The 25,996-nt window shown below is 43.4% G+C and overlaps 1 protein-coding gene across 1 annotated transcript in view; it reads right to left on the bottom strand.

Moving 5' to 3' along the window:
- TARBP1 (TAR (HIV-1) RNA binding protein 1) overlaps positions 1–25,996 on the bottom strand; it is a 919,966-nt gene that overhangs the window by 256,673 nt on the left and 637,297 nt on the right. The window contains exon 23 of the mRNA XM_030198123.1: positions 10,752–10,838. Coding sequence (XP_030053983.1) covers positions 10,752–10,838 — 87 coding nt within the window. The remainder of the gene's footprint in view (positions 1–10,751; positions 10,839–25,996) is intronic.

Genomic DNA, 25,996 nt, shown 5'->3' with positions numbered 1-25,996 from the left:
TTTCGGGCGGGAAGACGGCCGCGCATGCGTGGTGCGCGCGGGCGCGCGAGGGCTAGCAAAGGACTTTGCTAGTGAAGATTCCGATTGGAGGGGCTGCCGTGGACATCACCCATCAGTGAGAACAAGCAGCCTGCTTGTCCTCGGAGAAGCATGGACGCACAATAGGAGAAATATGATCTAGACAGAAGTATAAGGATCATATAAATTCAAACCATGTAGGTTAGCATTCTACATGTGGACGGTGTCAAAGCTGCGAATTGGCATTAACAGGTCCAATATGGACAGGTCAACAGACAGGAAGAAGTATACAATCTTGCCATAATACAGACTGCAATAGTGCAAATGTAGTATATTTAATACAATATTCATGCCAGCTGGCATATATATGTAGGACATAGCAGCAGACCAGTGCGTCTGCGATTAAATGAACACAAATCAAAGATCACTGCTATGAATATGGAAGTCCCATTGGTTACACACTGGGTGGAGAAACATCATACAGTTAAAGATATTAAATGATGGCTATTAGAGCAAGTTAACGAAGGGTGGAAGGATGGTACTTATGAAGGTAGACTCAACTATAAAGAACAGCATTGGATACTTTTGTTGATAACAGTTAATCCTACAGGCTTGAATGCCGAGATTGAATGAGTATCTTTATTGTAATAGTGTCTGAGCAAGGATTTGGTGATTGGTGGATTCAATCAGCTGATGATTTAAAAGATTCACAAAAAACGCTAGCACCATGTTTGTTTAACAACTCTGGTTGGCAAGTTGAGGTGCACTGACTAGATAGTAGGGGATTTCTTAGTTAAAGATTAAAGAAGAGAATTCCATATCATCTTAAAGTGCAATTATAAATAATAGCAGAAGCATAAAGTTTTTATTCAGGTTATAGAGAGACTTACTGTCTTCTTTACTTCTGTAGGGGGTATGTCCTTGAAATAGCTTTATGTGAAACATGCAGCATGTCAGACTGCTGCCCCTGAGCCAACAAAGCAAAGGGGTCTTTTACTAAAGCTAAGCTTGAGTTAACTGCAGCATGGCCTATTTTATTCCTATGGGCCCTGCTGCAGACAACTCAAGCTAAGTTTTAGTAAAAGACCCCCTAATTATATTATTACCATTAAAAAAATATATATTCAATACTTACCACAATATATCAGTTGTAAAGGTAAAAGAACAGCACAGTTTAAAAGAAGACTGAAATTGAGTGCTTAATTCTCATGGCAGAATATTTGAGGCTTGAGTTTCACTGCTGAGGTCTGCATAACATAAAATATATATTTTGCCTATGATAGAGGCAATTTGGACTCTAGCACTTTAATATCGTTTATATGTGTTCTATACAGATCCCTGACATAAACATTACGCCAAGACACAGGCTGTGGCAGGTCCTCAATAAAATTTGCTTTCTCCACTCATTCTTCTGGACAACTATGTTTTTTTTTTCTGTACTGCTGGTGCTGTGTTGTTTGATCCCTCTTATTTGGCATTTATAAAATAGGCATATTCCAGCCCCCTTAACCTACAACTCTTATACAACTACCTCAGTGGGGGTAATTCTATAAAATAGGCCTAACATTTACACATTGATTATGTGCATGTTTAGAATAAAAGCATATACATGCATTTGTGTACATGTGCATACAAATGCCAAAAATCTATCTAAGCAATACTCTGTAAATATATCTGAAAAGAATCACAGAGCTTAGGTAATACAGAATCCAGAAGACAAAAATAGTATTATTACAGTTATAAAAGTCTGTAGGAAATAAATTCTTTATTAAAATACCTGATGTGGCCACTTTTTACTCTTAAGCTTCATCAGGGGTAAAGGATGCATGCGCAGTGGAGCGCGGCTCGCGTTTCACAAAGCTCTATTTTTTTACTTGGGTATAAATGCCGGACTGGACGTTACCCATTTGTGGGAATAAGAAGCCTGCTGTCCTCGGAGAATCTTCGCTTTATTGCATCCTTTATTAAGTCACAATGATCAATATATAAAAGCAGCCCACATAGAAAATAAAAGGAAAGTTAAATGCGGGCAAAAAAGACTAAGAAAATAAGAGTACTTTTTTTTTTTTTTTTAAACAAACCGAAAGAGAAGAAGAAAAATAAAGGCTGAAGGCACTCTAAAAAAAGCTCTAACCCAGACAAGTGGAAACCAAACAAATGTAGCTTCTCTTCACGCAGAAAAATCAAAACTGAGGGAACTGCGTTCTTGTGACGAGCAGGAAGGCACTCACGCATGGCTCGTGCTTCACAAAGCTCTGTTTTTTTCACTTGAGCATAAATGCCGGACTGGATGACGCAGATTGGCTTCTACCCACATGTGAGAATATGAGAGCCTGCTCTTCGGAGAAAAGTGGATATCAACTTGATCACATAATGTAGAGGTGCAGTAGTGTGCTACACAGCTCTAAGGTTTATTTGTTATGATCTTTTACCTCTGATGCAATCTAAGCGTGAAATCTGGTCACATCAGATAGTTTAATAAAGAATTTACTTCCTAAAGACTTTCTAACTGTACTAATGTGTGTGTATCTTACATAGCATGTATTTTACAGGTAGGCATACACATAAGCAGAATCTGGGCTGAGCATGTGCAAGACACACATAACTTAAAGAATATTATAAGTCACATGTATATCTCCAGCATTTAAGTGTGAGCATTTGCACCAGTTCTCTGGCTGGTGTTTTAAATTATAGGTATGTATATCACCTGCTATAGTAGTATTCTAGGTGCCATGAAAGCAGCTATATAAGGGGTCACAGTTATAGAATTACCCCCACATGTAGAGCAAAGAGAGCATGGCTAGAGTACTCTGAAGATGGCCCCTATACATGTGAAGGGCAATTCTATAAGCTGGAGTCTAAGGTTAGGCACCAAATATGCAGGTAGCTTATAGAATTCTGGCACACAGATGCGTCATTGGTACCAACTGGCAATTGCATGCATAAGTACTAGGCTCTTTTCTATAAAGTTCATGCTAAATTAGCTTAGTGAATAACTGTAAGGAAGGCATATACATGGGCAGAGCATGGGTGAAGCATAGGCATGTTGCCACGCAACATATGTAACATAAAACACTATCAGTTGCACCCGCTGTATGGCACACTTCTAAGGCATATCAACTTATAATAACCATTAACCTGCTTTAAGTGGATATGCTGACGTTTTGGTGCACCAAGCCTTTATGCAAAATTCTACAATTGCTTAGTTGTGCTTAAGTGTCAATGTAGAATTAGAACTAAGAGCACACCACTGTAGCACCTAAATTGAGGCACCAGGTAATAGAATTGTCCCCACAGCCTACATATTTAGTTCAGAAGTGGAAAAACCAGGTTTAAACCTGGGGTCACCAAGCCACATGTAAAACTTATAAGAATTCTAAGTGTAGCTTATATGTAGAAACCCCGACATTTGGCACTTCTACAGGTACGCACAACTATAAGTTATATTTTATATTCAGTGGCACTAGCTATATGAATATTGCTACTGAATATTTAACATAAACATGTATACTCTGCTTATCCCAAATAGTTCTAGACGGAGAACAATAAGATTGTAATACATCATTACATTAGTGTATCATAACATCACATTACCCTATAACACTAAACAATAAAATAATTAACACAATACCAAAGATTACAAAATGATTATCCAAAAACGAATATAACCCAGCTCACACTCGATACAATCAAATAAAATAAAATAAAAAACAATACTGACATTAAGTTGAAAGTATTGTTCTGGATGCTCAAAAAATGAAACTCTCTCCAAACATTTCTGATATAATCAAGTTTTTACTAACCTTCTAAATCTCAAATAATCAGAAGTGTTTCTAATATCCAAAGGCAAAGAGTTCCACAACTCTAAACATTTCTCTTGCATAGATCTATAACTACTTCTTTTCAAACAAAATAATTTTTTTTTGTTGGAAGCACCAATTTAATTTCTTGACTAGATCTTAAATTCTTAGTAGAACAATATAATGTGCATGTATTTAGGACTATGCCAGAACAATTTGAAATGTCTAGATTATTCTTTCAATGAACTGCTCAATAATGGGCTGATTATATTGAAACATTGCTGACCTGAAAAAATTAAATCTTTAAAGTCTCTGATAAGAACTTATCAGTAAGGAAAAATTAGTTCTTACCTTTAGTCCCCAGAGATTAATCCAGAGATACTTGTGGGTTATGCCCTTCTACCAGCAGATGGAGATAGAGAACAAAGTGCTCTGCTATACAGATCCTGTGGAGTAGCCTTCTCCTTCAGTATTCACAATAACAAAGCAGAAAAGCAAACAAACCGAAAAAGGAAAGATCCTCCAACCAACTGAAAGAACCAAATAAACTCCAATGTCTGGGTTCACTCGGCGTAACTGAAACGCAAGTAGAACTATTCTTTCACAAAAAACAAGATTGTGAGCCCTCTAGGGACAGAGAAAGCACCTGCTTATAATGTACAATCGTACTCTGCCTTGAACTTGATGGTTAAGTGGATTATAAATGCCAGAAATAAATTATTCTCTTCTTTTATTTATTTGTTGTTCAATTGCACCTTAGCATCTGCAAAGAAGCAAAATCCAGTGGGCCACGTACACATAAGACACCAGATAGACAGCATAGATAGGGAGGGCCTCTGGATTGCTCTCTTGGGACTAAAGGAAAGAAAATGTTCAGATAAGAGCTCATTTTTCCTTCCATTATATTCCAATCCATAGACTTGTGGGATGTAAAAAAACAAGTCCTCAAGTAGGGTGGGAAACAGTAATTCTTGCTGTCAGAACTGAAGCACCAAAGGCTTCATTGCGTCTGACCAGACCATCCAGATACACTGCTTGAGAAAGGTGTGCTTCGAAGACCATGTCGCAGACCTGCAGATCTCATCAATGGTAATAGCTTGCACCTGAGAGAAAACAGTGGAGATTTCACAGCCAAAATGTAAGTCAAGGAAATGGCCTCCTTGAGCCACCAAGCAATGGTCGCCTTAAGACACTTGTTCACCTTTGGTATGACTCGCAAAAAGGACAAAAAGGTGGTCTGAGCGCTTGAAATCATGAGTGACTTCCAGATATTTATCAAAATTCTGCGGACATCCAAACTGCAAAGAAAGCAGTATTCCATTGGATAGTCCTCCCTGCTGCAAGCGGGAAGCGAAATTGTTTGATTCAGATGGAAAGTCGCCACCACCTTGGGCAAGAAGGAAGGAAACATCCTAATGGAGACACTCACTTCCGAAAACTGGATCGTGGAACACTACAGGGCCTGCAACTCAAACACTCCTACCAGAAGTCATGGCCACCAGGAACACCCTCTTGAGCGTGAGATCCTTCACAGTGATCAGGGTCCAGAGACTCGAAAGGGGACCTCTGCAAGTCCCAGAGGACTAGGTTGAGATTCCAGGCAGGATAAAGCACCCGCCTGGGTGGATGCAATGGTTAACCCCGCACAGAAAATACACCACATCTGGATGCGCCGCCAGGGAAGATCCCATAACATGGCTCCGGAAACACACCAGAGCCATCACCTGGACCTTGAGAGTGCTCAAAGATAGACCTTTCCTCAGTCTGTCCTGCATGAAGGCAAGAATGTGTGAAAGACAGGCCTGTAGACCCGAGGAGGAACACCAAAATTCAAAGGTTCTCCAAATCCTAGCATAGCCCACCGAGGTGAAACTCTTCCTGGCCTGAAAAGTAGAAATGACTTCCTCTCGATAACCTCTCTTCTTCAATCACAACCTTTCAACAGCCATGCCATAAGACCGAAGGGAAAGGGATCCTCTATTTGGATGGGGCCCTGCACCAGGAGGCCCACTAGGAAGGAAGGCAGGTGGGGCTGTCGATCTGCAGGTGGATCACGTTCACATACCGTGGCCTCCAAGGCCAATACAGCACTACCAGAATTACTGGGCCTCTATGACGAGAGATCCATTTGAGGACTCTGCTAACTATCAGTCACGGAGGAAACACAGAGGAGTGAATCTGACGGCCAAGGCCTTGTACACAAATTCTCTTCTTCTGCTAAAAAAATACATGTGGCTTTGGTGTTGCACCTCATGGCCATCAGATCCGAGATAGGAAGCCCCCATTTGTCCGAAATCACCAGGAACACCGCTTCAAGGAGTTCCCACATCCCCAGATCCAAGAGATTCTGGCAGAGAAAATCGGCTTGCACATTCTGTGCACCCACTATATGTTACACTGAGAGCAAAGACAGATGGGATTCTGCACACTGATAGAAGAGTCGCGCTTCTTGTGCTAGACGGTTGACATAAGCCACTGCTGTTGCATTGTCAGAACTTCCCTGCCCTCCAACAGGGAAGAATGATGCCAAGGCCATCCTGATGGCTCTCAGTTCCAAACGATTCAACCACAATGTCTCCACCTGAGAAAAGAGTCCCTGGGTCATTTGATCCAGACAGTACGCTCCCCATCCCAACCAACTGGTGTCTGTTGTCACTGGCATCCAGTCCAGGGTCGCTAGAGAGACCATTCTCCCCAGGTAGGCTGAACTACCTGGGGAGAATGGTACAGACGTTCAAATATTTGAAAGGTATTAATCCGCAAACGAACCTTTTCTGGAGATGGGAAGGTGGTAGAATGAAAGGACATGAAATGAGATTGAAGGGGGGGCAGACTCAAGAAAAATGTTAGGAAGTATTTTTTCATGGAGAGAGTAGTGGATGCTTGGAATGCCCTCCCGCGGGAGGTGGTGGAAATGAAAACGGTAACGGAATTCAAACATGCGTGGGATAAGCATAAAGGAATCCTGTGCCGAAGGAATGGATCCTCAGGAGCTTAGTCAAGATCGGGAGGCGGGGCTGGTGGTTGGGAGGCGGGGATAGGGCTGGGCAGACTTATACGGTCTGTGCCAGAGCCGGTGGTGGGAAGCGGGACTGGTGGTTGGGAGGCGGGAATAGTGCTGGACAGACTTGTACGGTCTGTGCCAGAGCCGGTGGTTGGGAGGCAGGGCTGGTGGTTGGGAGGTGAGGATAGTGCTGGGCAGACTCATACGGTCTGTGCCTGTGCCAGAGCCGGTGGTTGGGAGGTGGGGCTGGTGGTTGGGAGGCGGGGATAGTGCTGGGCAGACTTATACGGTCTGTGCCCTGAAGAGCACAGGTACAAATCAAAGTAGGGTATACACAAAAAGCTGCAAATATGAGTTATCTTGTTGGGCAGACTGTATGGACCGTGCAGGTCTTTTTCTGCCGTCATCTACTATGTTACTATGTAACTTGGCCTGGGCAGACCACTGCAGCTGGTGCAGATAGTTGTTGACCATCAGGACCAGTGACTGAGCAGGGATGCCTGAAGCAGCCACATGTGAAAACTCGTCCATGGAAGCACCTCCAAGGTGCACATGGAAGCAAGGACCAGCATGTAATCCTATGAGTGGTGGGGGGAGGCAAGGATCTGAAGCAGCTCGGATACTGTGATAGCATCTGCTGTCACCGAACTTCCGGGAGAGGGTGCCAGGTGGCTCTTGGAAAGGTTGACCACCCAACCGAGTACTGAAGCAGAGACACCACTCAGGACATAGCCTGCTCACTTTCCTCCATGGATGCCCGAATCAGCCAGTCGTACAGATAGGGGTTGACCTGAACGCTCTCGTGACACAAAAAGGCTGCAATTACCACACTGAAGGTCTGTGGAGCCATCGCCAGGCCAAAGTGCATGGCTCGAAATTGGAAATGCTCCCGAGTATGCAAAAGCGAAGAAAGCACTGATGTGGAGGCAAAATCAGAATGTGGAAGTACACCTCCTTGAAGTCTAGGGAAGTCAGAAACTCCCTGGGCCACACAGGCACGATGACAGAACACAAGGACTCCATCTTGAAATGTCAGAATTTGAGTGCCCTGTTGACATGCTTGAGGTTCAGCACTGGATGGTAAGACCCACCTTTTTGGGAATAACAAAATAGATGAAATAGTGCCCTAGGCCCCTCTTTTTGGGTGGCACTGGCAGTACTGCCCCCAAATAGAGGTAGTTCTGCAACATTTCTCGGACCTCCTCCCTCTTGGCGAGAGCCTTGCACATAGAGCCTAAGAAAAAAATCTGCAAGTGGACAAGTAAAGTAATTTCTAACCCTCTTGGAGCACCTCTAAGACCTATTAGTCAGACGTGGTCCTGGCCCATTTCTCCAGAAGGAAAAATGTCCTCCAATGATGACACCTGACGAGTGGGCCTGCAACCCATTATTGGGAAACACAGGTGGCTGTAGCTGTCCTGGATGTGGAGGGAGCAGGGCACCTGTCCCCACAAAATGGTTGCTGTTTCTGCTGAAAGCAAGGCCTCTGATAGGAAGACCTTCCAGGACAGTAACGCTCTGCATCCCAAAACTGAGCCTGAGAGGAATGGACGGGACCCTTAGACCTATCCTCAGGGAGATGCTGACCCTTTAGAGTCTCACAGATCCTTTAATATCTTTTCCAAATCAGCCCCAAACGGCAGTTTCCCTCGAAATGGAAGATGAGCAAGTCTGGATTCAGAGGCAATATCCGCCACCCAATGGTGAAGCCAAAGACAGAGTCAGCGCCTTGCTATTACTACCAAGGACATCTCCTTGGCCGAGGCCAAGAGCAGAACATATAATAAAACTGCTAAATAGGCCAAGCCTGCCTCCAGGGATGGCAAGGACTGAATGAGCTCCTCAGCTGTTGCTGCCTTTTGAACCCATAACACACAAGCATGGGATGCATATGAGCCACATACACTAGCCTGTAACACAAAGCCGCCACCTCGGAGAAGACTCCATCTTGAGATCCTGAATGTCCTTGAGAGTAGTGCCACTCTCCACAGGCAGAGTAGTGCTCTTGGTCAAAGTTGTGACCAAAGAGTCCACCTTAGGCAAACATAGGGGCTCCAACTCCTACACAGGGAGAGGGTAAAGCCGAGCCATTGCTCTAGCCACCCGCAACCCAGCATCAGGGAAGTCCCACTGCGCAGAGATAAGCACTTTCATCACCTCTTGAATATGAAAGGTCCTGGGGGGCTTCTTAGTGCCAGACATCGTGGGGTGGGCAGCAGCCTCTCCGTGACAGGCTCTGCAGAAGAGACATTCAACACCTTCATTGCCTATGATATGAGCAAAGGCAACTCCTCCTTCCACAAGAGTCTAGCAGCCACAGGATCATCACCCTCCTCTGGAGGGAGCTTGCCCTTCTTAAGGTCAGAAAGCGAAAGGCCAGAGGCCCCCGACATGTAGACATCAGAATCGATCAGACAAATGAGAAACCTTCTAGAGGTCCACCCAAGAGTCCAAATGTGGCCTTTTAATCTGCTGGGCAGCCAAACCCCCAGAGGGGGCAGAGGGCGGCTAGGAGGAAGGGAGCCTTTTCATGAGAAAGAGAAAATGGAGTGTGCAAAAAGATTTGTCCCCAAAATCCTTCTGCCTGCCCACCCAGCCCTTGCAAGGCAATTCAAGGGCAAGAGACCACCAGCAGAGAAGAGCCGTGCATGACATTCCCTGAACCACTGCAAACTGGTGCTTCAAATATGGCCACTACTGACGTGCGGTCTGTGTGAAAAACCATAGAGCCCACCAAAACAGTGACCCGCAGCCCTGCCAAACCCAGCCCTTCCAAAGATGCAGCTTTGCTTGTCGGGGAATCACCGCTAATGGAGGCGCTATAACAGAGGTCACAAATACCAGATAATGTTTCTGAGCACCCGCACTGGAAGCAGCAGCTCACCATTTCTGCCAGGCTGACACAGCAACAAGAAAAGAGAGAAAAGGCAGAGATTTACATGCGCGTCTCTCACCAAAGGCAGAGGTGCAGAACACCAAGAGGCCAATAATGGGTGTTAAAAATAATGTGCACTGGTTCTGCCAAGCACAGGCCACTGTCAATGCCCTTCCAGCTTTCTCTTTCTGACTGTAAATCCTAACGGTTCTTAAAGAGGTAGGAGGTATCTTTCTTTCTTTTTTTAAAGAAAAACAGCCAGACTCAATAGGAGGAGGAAGCAGAGGGGGCATCCAGAGGGACCTGGCCCCATCAGATGTACCCCAGCGGCACAGGTGAATGCCCCACAATACCCCCAGCACAACAGAGCCTGCAGGACAGGCCAGGAGCAAGTACAACACAGAGAACTGAACAGGATCCTTATGGCAAAGCGCTTTGTTCTCTATATCTCCACCTGCTGGTAGATGGCCATAACCCACAAGTCTCTGGATTGATCTCTGGGACGTAATGGAATTTTAATTAACTTTATTTAAATTAAAACAAGCCAAGAATTACTTAGGGATCCTTTTACTAAACAGCATTAAAAAAGGGCTTGCACTATCCCCAGCATGGGATATAGCCTATTCTATTTTATCAATAATGGCCATGCACTAATTTTCCCATTAGCAAGTGAGCACTTTCTGACACCTATTTTGTAGGCGGTAAGGGCTCATGCACTAATCGGTTAGTGCACGCCAATGCTGCAATGTAGTGTGCTAACTGATTAGCACAGAACACACTACTCTCCATCCCCAAATCTGTTACTAGTCCTAAAAAAACATGGGCAGTGCACAAATATGCAAAACCTACTGCAATTTAGCCAGCAGTAAGCACACGTTAAGGCTTACCACAGCTAAGTAAAAGGGTCCTGTAGTGTTTTAATTTTATAAAATAAACGTAATATTTTGATGGTAAAATATCCACACAGTGTGCTTTATTATCTCAATTGTACAGACAGTAAATACAAAAAAACGCCATCCCTACTTAACTGCCTGGAATAATTATCTTTACATACCTGGTCACGAGTATTCTCAAGAATTGTGTTAAAGTGTGTCAACACAGATAAAAATGTGCAAATACTTGTTTTCAGCTTTTCTTCACCCTGGAGAAAAATAATAGAAACAATTTAGTTAAAAAAAAATACCAGCACTTCTTATATTTAAGGTCATGTTGGGTTGGGGGAAATATTCATACAGCCTTCACAGCTGCAAAGACAAGGAATACTTTCTTTGAGTTCAAATAGAATTTCTTCTCTTATTTGATTTTAAAGTTATATGATAATTATGGCATTTGGGAACCATCTTGATGCAATTATGGAAGAGAATAAGAGATTTTGCTGATGCTTTTCTTAAAAAAAAAAGTTGAAAAATGTTTTAAGAGACTAAAATAGGATTATTAACTCAATGCATTTTTAAAAAAAACAAAACATGATGTCATCTCAAAGTGATATCAAACTGTGATGGAGTTGTGGCTGAAGATTCACCTGGCTGATGTTTGAGTGATAAAAATATTTTTTAAAAATGTGTGTCATCTGAGGAATGATGATTTCCCCCTGAATCATTGATTCAGTTTTGGATCAAAATTGACTATTCATTTGATAGTCCAGTATGGTAAGCTTCTTTTCAAATCCTTTGCCTGCCTTATCAATGCTTTGCATCTAGTACATAAGTAATGCCATACTGGGAAAAGACCAAGGGTCCATCGAGCCCAGCATCCTGTCCACGACAGCGGCCAATCCAGGCCAAGGGCACCTGGCAAGCTTCCCAAACGTACACACATTCTATACATGTTATTCCTGGAATTGTGGATTTTTCCCCAAGTCCATTTAGTAGCGGTTTATGGACTTGTCCTTTAGGAAACCATCCAACCCCTTTTTAAACTCTGCTAAGCTAACCGCCTTCACCACTTTCTCCGGCAATGAATTTCAGAGTTTAATTATACGTTGGGTGAAGAAGAATTTTCTCCGATTTGTTTTAAATTTACTACACTGTAGTTTCATCGCATGTCCCCTAGTCCTAGTATTTTTGGAAAGCGTGAACAGACGCTTCACATCCACCTGTTCCACTCCACTCATTATTTTATAACTAAGTTAAGAACCTAAGAAATTATAGCTATGCGATGCAAAGTTCCACATTAGGAGTCACTGACCAGGAAAGGGATCTAGGTGTCGTCGTTGATATGTTGAAACCTTGTGCTCAGTGTGCGGTGGCAGCTAAGAAAGCAAATCAAATGTTAGGTATTATTAGTAAAGGAATGGAAAACAAAAATGAGGATGTTATAATGCCTTTGTATCGCTCCATAGTGAAACCGCACCTCGAATATTGCGTTCAATTCTGGTCATCTTAAAAAAGATATAGTGGAATTAGAAAAGGTACAGACAAGGGTGACAAAAATGATAAAGGGGATGGGATGACTTCCCTCTGAGGAAAGGCTAAACCGGCTAGGGCTCTTCAGCTTGGAGAAAAGACGGCTGAGGAGAGATATGATAGAGGTCTGTAAAATAATGAGTGGAACAGGGCAGAGTGGAACAGTGCAGAGCTGAATAGAGAGCAGCGTGGCAAGGGCACTGAATCCCAGAGAAGTCCACCCAGCGCATCCCTCCGTGTGTGTGCTTGCCTGTCCAGAGAGGAGAAAGCCGGCTTTGTGACTGCCTGTCCTGTAAAGCAGAGGCCTATCCGGAAAGGGAAGAAGCCCCACAAAGAGCGAGACAGAGAGGGATCCCCCCCCCCCCCCCCCCCCCGCACTGATTGCCCAGACTACAAAGGTACTTTTTTAGAGTGTCTGCCAGCATGAGTGTCTGCCTCGGGAGGATCCAGCTGGTTCGAGTGTCCACACCTAAGCGAGCCTGCCCTGTGGAAGGAGCTGCCCAGTCTAAGCCTCGAGCCCTGTGAGTGCCTGCAGTTAAGGGCTTGCCTCTAGGAGGTTTAGTTTAGCAGTCCATCAGTTTGAGTAGAGGGTGTATAACAAAATAATAAAAAAAGGGGTCATGTATTGGGAGGGCTAGATAGGAATTTCCCTTATCTTTTTATTTGAATTTAGTTAGCCCACAAGGTCCCTTGCCAAAGAAAATACTGATTGAGGTTAGCACACACAAGGAGCACAGGGAGTCAGGATTTTCATTTTTTTAGTTCTTTGAGTCAGAGAAGTAGGTATCCTGGAGTTCCTGAGCCGGTGAGCTGACCTCGCCAACCGAGGAGACGTGGATGTGGAGAAGACCAAGATTCTACCTCCAACCACTGACATAGTTACGGAGCTGCGGAGTCCCTGTGCCCTGCACAGCGCACCTGAACACCAGACTGTGAGTAAACTGTCTAAAATACTCCAAAATACTGAGACCTCACGACTGACAAAGCCTGGGAGGCTTGACAGTGGATACCAAGGTAAAACTAAATGTTTACTGAGGGAGTTGGGGCCACTCTTAATGGGACAAGCACACCTCCAGGGGAGCCCCCGGTGCTGCATCTAACAAGCCAGGAAAGCTAAGCTACCAAAGGAAGCAAGCATATTTGTGCAAGTAAATCTGACCAGTCAATCATAACCAAACTAATTAACCAGCATGGAATAGTTGAGCATGCAACCTTAATTGAATCAAACTGACGGTAACTGATCTGCACACAATTGAGCTTCAACTAATGAACAGCAATATCTGAGACCTCAGAAGCATATATATTAAGAGAGATACTTGAAGAAAGGAAAAGATCTCATGGACTCTTCCCTAAGGAGAAAGGAAATATTCTACTCACCCCCATACCCAAAGACGCAAAGAAAAGTGCTAATGAACTAACTAATAACAGACCAGTAGCATCTATTCCCTTAATAACCAAACTAACGGAAGGGCTGGTGACCAAACAACTCACTAACTATTTAGACAAAATTTCACGACTCCCAATCAAGATTTCGAACCAACCACAGTACTGAAACAGTACTAGTTACTCTCATGACTAAGTTCAAACAAATGATTGCAACTGGCAAGAACGTACTACTTCTACAATTTGACATGTCTAGCGCCTTCGACATGGTTGATCATAGAATATTGCTACATATCCTCGAGTACTTCGGAATCGGAGGAAACATTCTCAATTGGTTCAAGGGGTTCCTAACCACATGATCATACCAAGTGACATCTAATTCGACTACATCAGCCACATGGATACCTGAATGTGGAGTCCCACAGGGATCCCCCCTCTCACCGACCTTATTCAACTTAATGAATGGCCAAACTACTGTCAAACCAAAACCTCAACACATACATATACGCAGGTGACGTAACGATCTACATCCCATTTAAACAAGATTTAAAGGAAATTTCCAACGACATCAACCAAAGTCTACATATCATGCATTCATGGGCAGATGCATTTCTGCTGAACCTCAATGCAGAAAATACCCAATGCCTAATACTCACCTCTGAATATAACACGAACAAATTCACCACCATTACATAAGTAATGTCATACTGGGAAAAGACCAAGGGTCCATCGAACCCAGCATCTTGTCCACGACAGCGGCCAATCCAGGCCAAGGGCACCTGGCAAGTTTCCCAAACGTACAAACATTCTATACATGTTATTCCTGGAATTTTGGATTTTTCCAAGTCCGTTTAGTAGCGGTTTATGGACTTGTCCTTTAGGAAACCGTCCAACCCCTTTTTAAACTCTGCTAAGCTAACCGCCTTCACCACATTTTCCGGCAATGAATTCCAGAGTTTAATTACACGTTGGGTGAAGAAACATTTTCTCCGATTTGTTTTAAATTTACTACACTGTAGTTTCATTGCATGCCCCCTAGTCCTAGTATTTTTGGAAAGCGTGAACAGACGCTTCACATCCACCTGTTCCACTCCACTCATTATTTTATATACCTCTATCATGTCTCCCCTCAGCCGTCTCTTCTCCAAGCTGAATAGCCCTAGCCTCCTTAGTCTTTCTTCAAAGGGAAGTCGTCCCATCCCCGCTATCATTTTAGTCGCCCTTCGCTGCACCTTTTCCAATTCTACTATATCTTTCTTGAGATGCGGCGACCAGAATTGAACACAAATACTCAAGGTGCGGTCGCACCATGGAGCGATACAACGGCATTATAACATCCTCACACCTGTTTTCCATACCTTTCCTAATAATACCCAACATTCTATTCGCTTTCCTAACCGCAGCAGCACACTGAGCAGAAGGTTTCAGTGTGTTATCGACGACGACACCCAGATCCCTTTCTTGGTCCGTAACTCCTAACGTGGAACCTTGCATGACGTAGCTATAATTCGGGTTCTTTTTTCCCACATGCATCACCTTGCACTTGCTCACATTAAACGTCATCTGCCATTTAGCTGCCCAGTCTCCCAGTCTCGTAAGGTCCTCTTGTAATTTTTCACAATCCTGTCGCGAGTTAACGACTTTGAATAACTTTGTGTCATCAGCAAATTTAATTACATCGCTAGTTACTCCCATCTCTAAATCATTTATAAATATATTAAAAAGCAGCGGTCCTAGCACAGACCCCTGAGGAACCCCACTAACTGCCCTTCTCCATTGTGAATACTGCCCATTTAACCCCACTCTCTGTTTCCTATCCTTCAACCAGTTTTTAATCCACAATAGGACATTTCCTCCTATCCCATGACCCTCCAATTTCCTCTGTAGCCTTTCATGAGGTACCTTGTCAAACGCCTTTTGAAAATCCAGATACACAATATCAACCGGCTCCCCTTTGTCCACGTTTGTTTACTCCTTCAAAGAATTGAAGTAAATTGGTCAGGCAAGATTTCCCCACACAAAAGCCGTGCTGACTCGGTCTCAGTAATCCATGTCCTCGGATGTGCTCTGTAATTTTGTTTTTAATAATAGCCTCTACCATTTTCCCCGGCACCGACGTCAGACTCACTGGTCTATAATTTCCCGGATCTCCCCTGGAGCCTTTTTTAAAAATGGGCGTTACATTGGCCACCCTCCAATCTTCCGGTACCACGCTCGATTTTAAGGATAAGTTGCATATCACTAGCAGTAGCTCCGCAAGCTCATTTTTCAGTTCTATCAGTACTCTAGGATGAATACCATCCGGTCCAGGAGATTTGCTACTCTTCAGTTTGCCGAACTGCCCCATTACGTCCTCCAGGTTTACCGTGAAGTCAGTAAGTTTCTCCATCTCGTCCGCTTGAAATACCATTTCCGACACCGGTATCCCACCCAAATCTTCCTCGGTGAAGACCGAAGCAAAGAATTAATTCAGTCTCTCCGCTACGTCTTTGTCTTCCTTGATCGCCCCTTTTACCCCTCGGTCATCCAGCGGCCCAACTGATTCTTTTGCCAGCTTCCTGCTTTTAATATACCGAAAAAATTTTTTACTATGTTTTTTTTGCCTCTAGTACTATCTTTTTTTCGTAATCCCTCTTGGCCTTCTTTATCTGCGCCTTGCATTTGCTTTGACACTCCTTATGCTGCTTCTTGTTATTTTCAGACGGTTCCTTCTTCCATTTTCTGAAGGCGTTTCTTTTAGCCCTAATAGCTTCCTTCACCTCACTTTTCAACCAGGCCGGCTGTCTTTTGGAGTTCCGTCTTTCTTTTCTAATTCGCGGAATATGTATGGCCTGGGCCTCCAGGATGGTATTTTTGAACAGCGTCCATGCCTGTTGTACAGTTTTTACTCTCTGAATCTTCTGAATCTTCCAATTTCGGACACTCTAATAATTCTCGGAGTCACCATTGATCGACATCTTACACTTGAGAATCACGCGAAAAACACAACCAAGAAGATGTTCCACTCAATGTGGAAACTAAAAAGAATAAGACCTTTCTTCCCAAGGACTGTCTTCCGAGGCCTGGTACAATCAATAGTACTTAGTCATTTAGACTACTGCAACACACTCTATGCTGGATGCAAAGAACAAATAATCAAGAAACTTCAGACAGCCCAGAACCCGGCAGCTAGACTCATATTCGGTAAAACAAAATGTGAGAGTGCTAAACCCCTACGAGAAAAACTGCATTGGCTCCCTCTTAAGGAACGCATCACATTCAAAATATGTACCCTGGTTCACAAAATCATTCATGTAGATGCTCCAGCCTACATGTCAGACCTGATAAGACTTACCGCCTAGGAATGCTAAGAAATCATCCCGCACATTCCTCAACCTTCATTTCCCCAAATGCAAAGGACTAAAATACAAACTAATGCACGCATTAACCTTTTCCTACTTGAGCACACAATTCTGGAACGAGCTGCCGCGCAACTTAAAATCCATCTACGAACTAACTAACTTCGGCAAACTATTGAAGACCCATCTCTTTAATAAGGCATACCACAAAGACCAACAAATATGAACTCCTCCACATATACCCAGAATTGTCTTTACTATTTGCTTATTATATTAATATCATGCTTTTCACTATCATGTTACCCAAGAGCCTTCTGTAATACTAAATGTTCAATTCTCATGTATCTCTACCTATTCATGATGTATTGCAAGCCACATTGAGCCTGCAAAGAGGTGGGAAAATGTGGGATACAAATGCAACAAATAAATAAATAAATAAATAAATGGTAGTTTAAAACCAATCTCATGCACCAGCATTCCTTGCTGACCACATTCCAAAGACCTATTACATCAAGCACCTTCCCACTGTCTTAATAATACCTTCCCCTGACCAAAAGTCACCCTCCCCTCTGGGTCGACCTGTTAGCAATCAAATACAGCCACTAAACTCAGCTGGCGAAACTTATCACTGTATTAACATAGGCAAGCAATGAACACCGTGACATTTTAAGCAAGCATAAGAAAGACTAAGAACTGAACGTAGCATATAGTGACTGCTACAAAACTGATCAGCAACCTGGAAGCAGTATATCTGAGCGATAAGAATCCCCAACCGAGCTCCCTGTTGGAATGCATGACACCCCTCTGCTAATCACCTAAATCACTCTAAACTTAGAATCTTCAAACTGTTGGCTTACAGCTATATCTGTCACATCTCCCTGCTAACTACCTTGAAAGCACTCCGAACGCTCCCCCCTCCCCTCTGTCTCCAGCCAAAGCAAGAAATAGGAGCCTGAAAATTCAATGGGCAAGAAGAGAGGAAGCAACTAGCTGATAGGAGTCAAATTAAAATAGAACCCTGTCTCAGAGATATTCCCCCCCCCCCCCCCACCATCTCCTCTGCTCACTAACCTCACTGGACCCGGCAGCACTGCTGATCTCAACAGCTCAAAGGCAAGCTGAAAAATACAAAAAACACACAAGACCAAAACACCAGATTCCAGACCTAAGAACAAAGTCCTATCACGCATCCTATCGAACATGGCCACTAGCAGCCCATAGAGAATTGAAACCAAAATGAATACCGTCAAACTACTCCTAGCAATCTACTCATTATCACTGATCCACCTAACACTAACCACCCCACTTGCAGAAAGTAACATCATACCCATACTACATAACCATCAAAGACTGATCAGATACGCCACACCTCATCAAACTGACAACAACCTAAACAAAGGAAGAACATCAACAAGTGGACAACCACAACAGAAGGGCAAGAAAGGTCCTAGCAAACTCACACTAACAAAGAAACAACTAACAAAAATCCACACAACACCAAACATAGAAGACCCATACCAAAAACTTCAAGTGGATTACATCAATGCTAGATCTGTAGTAAACAAAACAACAATATTAACAGACTGGATCATGTCAGAAAACCTTGATCTACTTTTCATTAGTAAAGCCTGGGTCCATGATCAAAAGGACCCTATAATCCTAGACCTTTGCCCTCCAGGATACAAAATCACACACTGGACCAGAAAGGAAAAGAGAGGCGGAGGCACAGCACTAATCTATCGATCCCACTTTACCACCGAAACCACTGCCGAGTCCATAACATCCCAACTTGAAATTGCCTCAATCAGAATCCACAACAAAATCTTGCGTGATCATTTGAACAGTGTCTTGTTTTATAGACCACCAGGTAATTGGAATGAAGGCCAGACAAACTTCCTGGACTTCATTTCAAACACTTGTGTAACCAACTAGTATTAGGTGACATTAACCTTCACCTAGAAGACTCAAACTCTATCAATGCACAGGAATGCAAGGAATTCTTCCAATTATGGGATCTCAAATGGCCACATATGCAAGCAACCCATGTCAAAGGGCACACACTTGACCTCATCTCACACAAACTGTCAACAGACCAGAACCTAATAATAACAGATATTAAATGGACAGAAACACCATGGACCGATCACTACAAACTAAACTTGGCGGAAGAAGGGTTCATACCGTATACAAGAACACACAACCTACAGCACAAGAGATCAAGTAGACTCAAAAACATTCTGGCAACAGATATACAATAACAAATGGACAACACAAACGGACTCCATATACTACCTCATAGAATGGGATAAAAGATGCAGAAGCAAACTAGATGAAATAGCACCCTTTCAAACAAGTACCTCACATAGGCATAACTCGATACCATGGCTCAACGATGAACTGAAAAAGTTAAAAACACAATCCAGGAAACTCAAACGAGCATGGAAAAAAACAAAAGATGAATACACACTCAACACATGGAAGCAAACACAAAGAAAATACAAATACGCAATAAGACAGACCAAAAGGTCGTACTATAAAACTAAAATAGGAACAGATTACAAAGACATAAAGAAACTATACCAACTCGTGAACAAACTACTAGACACCATCTTGGTCACTACAACCAATACAGACATCCCACCTGAAGACAAACTTGCTAAATACTTCAATGAAAAAAATCGCAAACCTACACAACACGCTACCTCAGGACAATACCGATATCGAAAACTTCCTCAATGGTCTGGACCCAACCCTTGGAGAATACCCAACTCACCGAACCTGGACAATCTTCGCTCTCCTCACCACCGAAACAGTTACCCAGGCGATTACTAGGTTCTCCAACACTCACTGTAAAGTGGATACCTGTCCCAGCTACTTAATAAAATCCGCCCCTGACCGATTCATAACCGACCTCACATCCTACCTAAACTACATGCTTCAGCAAGGCCTCTTCTCGAAGGAGAATGCCAACATCCTACTCACCCCAACACCAAAAGATACCAAGGAAAAAACAAACAAAATCACTAACTACCACCCAGTAGCATCTATCCCACTGGTAGTCAACCACTGGTAGTCAAACTGATGGAAAGCATGGTAACCAAACAACTTACAGATTATATAAACAAATTCTCAATATTACATGAATCACAATCAGGATTTTGTCCACGCCACAGCACTAAAACAGTACTAATTACTCTCCTAGCCCAATTCAAGCAGGAAATAGCAACAGGTAAAAGCATACTCCAATTCGACATGTCCAGTGCATTCGATATGGTAAACCATAATATACTACTAAGACTACTAGATTACTTCAGGATTGGTGGAAATATACTTAGTTGGATCAAGGGTTTCCTAACCACTAAAACATATCAAGTGAAATCAAATTCAAACATATCATCACTGTGGAGTACCTCAAGGATCACCACTATCACCGATGCTCTTCAACCTAATGATGACCCCACTAGCCAAGTCCTTATCCAACCAAGGCTTCAACCCTTTCATCTATGCAGACGATGTCACAATATACATTCCTTACAAACATGATCTGACAGAAATCACCAACAAAATCAAGCTCAGCTTGAACATCATGGACTCATGGGCAAATACATTTCAATTAAAACTCAATACAGAGAAAACACACTGTCTCATCCTCTCATCCCAATACAGTGCGGACAACCCCACAAGTATAAACACCCCAGATTATACCCTCCCTATATTAGACAGCCTGAAAATCCTCGGCGTTACAATGGACCGTAACCTCACACTAGAGAGCCAAGAGAAATCCACAACAAAGAAAATGTTCCATTCAATGTGGAAACTCAAACGTGTGAAATCATTCTTCCCGAGGGAAACATTTTGCAACTTGATACAAACAATGGTACTAAGCCATGTAGACTATTACAATGGAATCTATGCGGGATGCAAAGAACAAACCCTAAAGAAACTTCAGACCGCCAAAAACACGCAGCCAGGCTCGTATTTGGAAAAATGTGATTTGAAAGCGCAAAATCCCTCTGTGAAAAACTGCACTGGCTCCCAATCAAAGAATGTATTGCTTTCAAAATCTGCACCCGGGTTCATAAAATTATCTTCGACGAAGCCCCGGGATACGACAGACCTCATAGACCTACCAACCAGAAACACATCCGAATCAACACGAACATATCTAAATCTCCACTACCCAAGCTGCAAAGGACTTATATATAAATCAACATATGCATCCAGTTTTTCCTACATAAGCACAGAACTATGGAACGCATTACCAAAAGCCGTAAAAACAACGTATGACTACCTAAGCTTCCGGAAATCGCTAAAAACTAACCTGTTTAAAAAGGCATACCCTACCGATCCAACCTAAATGACTGAACTCTGCAACACAACGAAACCAAAGCACATAATGGACATAACATAACTCTTCCGCTCTACGATTCCCGATTGTGTCTGTTCCACATGAACCTTATTTTACCACAGCATCACCTGTATTTGTTCATACCGGAGTCGGTGAACACCTCTCCGGCACTATGTAAGCCACACTGAGCCTGCAAATAGGTGAGAAAATGTGGGACACAAATGTAACAAATAAATAAAATAGTAACATAGTAAATGGCGGCAGATAATGACCTGTACGGTCCATCCAGTCTGCCCAACAAGATAAACTCATTTACATGTTATGTGATATTTTATATGTGCACTCGAGTTTGATTTGTCCTTGCCTTTCTCAGGGCACAGACCATAGAATTCTGCCCAGCACTGTTCTTGTACTAAGGTCTGAAGCTAACGTCGAAGCCCCTTAAAATTTACACTCCAGCTCGTCCCTATCTATTCAGTCATGATCAGGGCATAGACTGTAGAAGTCTGCCCAGTTCCCATTTTGTTACCCAATTATCGGCGTCGCCACCCAATCTCTGCTAAGATTCTGCGGAACCATTCCTTCTAAACAGAATTTCTTTGTGTTTATCCCATGCATGTTTGAATTCCATTAACCGTTTTCATCTCCACCACCTCCCGCGAGAAGGCATTCCACATATCCACCACCTTTTCCATGAAAAAATACTTCCTGACATTAGTCCTGAATCTGTTCCCCTTCAGGACTAATGTCAGGAACTATTTTTTCATGGAAAGGGTGAATCGCTTGTTTATTCTTTCCAAAAATACTAGGACTAGGGGGCATGGAATGAAGCTACAAAGTAGTGAATTTAAAACAAATTGGCACTGTTGAAAACAGGATGCTGGGCTTGACAGACATTCAGTCTGTCCCAGGATGGCAATACTTATGTACTTATGTAAAAGCCATGCTGATTCTGACCAAAGTTCATGGAGTCCAGCATTCTGACTCAGACAGTGGCCAGTCTGGGTCACATGTACTCAACAGACTCCAAAAAGCAGATCCAATTCCAGGGATGAGAAATGTCTTGCCTAAGTTTATATGGCTAATAATTTTTTATGGACTTTTCCTCTATGAACTTGTCCAAATCTCTTTCACTATGTTAGTTATCTCTAGCAACAAATTCCACAGCTTAATTATATGTTGTAAGAAGAATATACTTTCTACGATGTGTTTTTAATCCACAGGTCATTAGTTTCTTGGAATGTCCTCTTATTTGTGTGCTGTTTGACAAATTAAACAACTTAAAATTAAAATTGACAAACTAAACAACTGTTACTTATTAACCTGTGCCACTCCACTAGTGATTTTATACATTTCTGCCATATCCCCCTCTCAGTCATCTTTTCTTCAAAGAGCATTAACCTGTTTAGACTTTGTTTTGAATGGACGGGATCCCCTTTATCATTTTTGTAACCTTTCTCTGAACATTTTCTAGCTCCAATACAATCTATTTGAGATGGGGGCGACCAGAATGGGACATAATGATAATCTCGGTTTTGTTCTCCTTCTCTTTTTGAATAATCTCTAATATTTTATTTGCTATTTTAGCAGCTGAGTCACACCGGGGTGAAAATATGTCATCCACAATGACTTCCAGATCTTTTTCTTAGGTGGTGACTCCTAATTCAGAACTCAGCATTTTGTACCTGTAGTTGCTATTATTTTTCTCTATGTGCATCACTTTGCACTTGGCCACATTAAATTTAATCCAACATTTAGAAGCACAGTCTCCTAGTTTCACAAGATCTTTCTGCAAATCCTTGCAATCCTCTGCCATTTTAACAACACTGAATAATTCTGTGCCTACAAATCTAATTACCTCATTATTCACTCGTACCTCCAGATCATTTATGAATAAATTGCTTAGGTCCCAGTATTTGTGGGTAGCTGACTAATTAGTCTGACTGTTTCCTTTCAGCTAGTTTACAATTCACAGAAGGGAACTGCCTCCTATCCCATGACTCTAACTTCCTGAGGACTCAAGATTTTTTCAAATGCCTTCTAAAAATACAAACACATTATGGTGGAAATTCACTAAGTGGGCACCACATGATAGGTGTCTTGCAGACCTGTGCCGAGTACTGATTCTATAACGGGATGCCTAATATTTACAAGCCATCAGTTACGCCTGCCATTGATATGGCTTAACTGATGCCCATGTCCCACTCATGTTCTGCCCAAGCGTATACCTCCCTTGTACTTGTGCAACATAGCACTTAGGGTCACCCTTATAGAATGGTGCTTACTTGCCTAAGTGCTACCATTTGGGGCACATACATGTGCAAAAGGATGCCTAAACACACCACTATCCACTTTTTAATGAGACTAGGGGTAATCCACAAGCAATCAGTTGAATCTTATAGCAAACAAATCTACCTCCAGTGTCTCCCAGTGAGAAATATGTAGTTTACCACTCACTAACACAGAAACCATTTATAAAGGCCAAACTCTGTTGAATTATTACCTTCTCCTATCCCGGTAAGCAAGTGGTTTCGGAGGATGAATGCATGAGCTACTGCTCCTTTCTAAATCCTGATACCTCTAAACACATGGGAACAGAACTTGTTCTGCTTATTTGCTGAAGTAGAGCACGAGAACGTGCCTTAAAATAAGATGACAATCGCCAGAAAGTGAACTAAGCAATCTGCGCTGCTGCTTTTCAACAGCATACCACCAACACCATGTAGCCCCCAAGACCAGTAAACAGGAAACACCGTGGCCCAACAGAAACCAACAACAGATCAAGGTGGATCTTGTGCTAATCTGGAGGGACTAAAGAAAAGTAAATTAGCAGGTATTGCCTAAATTTCTCCTTCCACAGCATCCCTTCAGATCGGCACAGATGGGAATTACCACAGCAGTGACCATCAAGGGCAGGTCCCGTTTCTAAGTCCCAAGCACCAAAAGCCACATACTGATGAGCCTGAATATCTACTTGATAATGACAAAGGAATGCAAAGAAGACCATACAGCTACCTTAAAAATCTCCAAAGGCGGAACTTGCAAACCATTAGCCCATGTTGCCACCAGGCCCTTCATGGGGTGAGCCTTAACAAAGGCCTGTGCAGGCTTTCTTATGAGCAAATTCTTAATTTATCTTGCTAGTGTGGCTTTAGAAGCCGCTTCTCCCTTCAACCGTCAATGAAGCACTGTGAGGGAGTGGGTGGTACATGGCTGAGTTTCCATAGGATCACTCCCTCACCAAGGCTGAAGTTGAACCACCTTATGGCAGGTGGCGCTAAACCTGCTGAGTCAGAGGGGTGGGGCTCAGGCAGGAAAGGGGTTAAATGCACTAGAGCAGAACAGTTCAGAGAGGCCCCAAGTGATGAGTTTTCCAGGAAGAGGCCTCGAGTGAAGAGGTCTCCAAGGGAGATCCTCGTCTGAATCCCATGAGTGTTCCTCCTCGGTGTTGGGCAGTATCTCCTTATGGAACTGCCGAGACAGAACCTGCCTCAATGCTGAAGAACCATGACCTCAAAAAGTCGGCTCCCGCCTCAGCTTCAGTGAAGCTTCCATCACCAACGTTGAGGGAGTGCTAACTTGGGTGGCAGACGACATCGGGGCTGCAAGCAGGCCGGCGTTGGAGACTGCACTGCAGGCTAAGGGCCAGATGGAGCCGCAACAGGAGAGGATAGGTGCAAGCGCCCCCGATACTGATGCACAATGCTACATAAGGCCATCCAGCAGCTCTGGGAGCAAGGCCTGGATGCGCTCATCGAGGGCCAATACCAGGAAAAGGTGGGGTACAGGTTGAGGTGCAGGTTGCAGAACCACTGGGGTGAACGTGGGAGCAGGATCTCGGCTGCTTGGAGACAGGCGTATCAGCACCTCCTGTAAGGAGGAGAAGCGATCCTTCTGGCGCCAACGCTTCTCGGGTGCTGAATTCGTTGACGCCCCGGCTCGGCACCATACATCGAGGGTGACCGATACCGATACTTCTTGGCCTTCGCCCAAAGCGTGTCACCAAGGCTCCTCAGCACCATTGAGGACATGGAATCCTCATGTTGCCTCGGGGTCGGGTCCAACGATGGACGGTCCCAGGGGGCCTACACAGCAGGAGGCCTTGAGACAGGTGGAGACCCACTTAATGCTTCACTGCTCCCAGTGTCTAAGGGTCTAGAAGCAGCCATGCTTACCGAAGCTCCCGATGCTGGTGCGATGCTCGACACTGATGCCAACTTTGAGGAACCGGACTTGGCTCCAAAAATCCTCTCTTGAGTCTCTCAGGAACTTGGGTTCTCTTCTTCATGCGAAGACAGAGAATACAGCTAGCAGGGCTATGGTCAGGCCCGAGACACTGCAGACACCAAGAATGGGTACAGCAATTGTACACCGGGTACAGCAATTGAAGCCACTGGGAATCTTCATGGACATGGATGGAAAAACTTTGTTGGCTAAATTAAACAACTCGATGGTGCCTGAAAAAGGGACAAGGCATGGAGAAAAACAAAGGGAGAGACCCGACCGAAGTCAGGGCCTAAAATCGGCCCGATGACAATCGAAAAAATAATAAAACTTAAAACCAGCCAAAACGATTATAAAAAGAAATTAAAGGAAGGGTAGAAAAGGGTTCCAATACAAGGAGTCAAAGAGAAGATGAGAAAAACAGCCAGAAGGCACAAAATAGCTCTCAAAAAAAACAGGCGAGTGAGGACAAGAAACAGCACCTTCTCCTCACGTGGAAAAAAAGAGAACTGAAAAGACTGCATTTGCACAACAGGCTGGAAGGCACTTGCGCATGTGCGGTGGAGCGCGACTTGTGCTCCACAAAGCTCTCTTTTTAGCT

The sequence above is a fragment of the Microcaecilia unicolor genome, chromosome 3, assembly GCF_901765095.1.
Source record: "Microcaecilia unicolor chromosome 3, aMicUni1.1, whole genome shotgun sequence".
In the NCBI taxonomy this organism is placed as follows: Eukaryota; Metazoa; Chordata; class Amphibia; order Gymnophiona; family Siphonopidae; genus Microcaecilia; species Microcaecilia unicolor.
The sequence above is the reverse complement of the archived record's forward strand: the minus strand, read 5'-3'. Positions and strand labels throughout refer to the sequence as shown.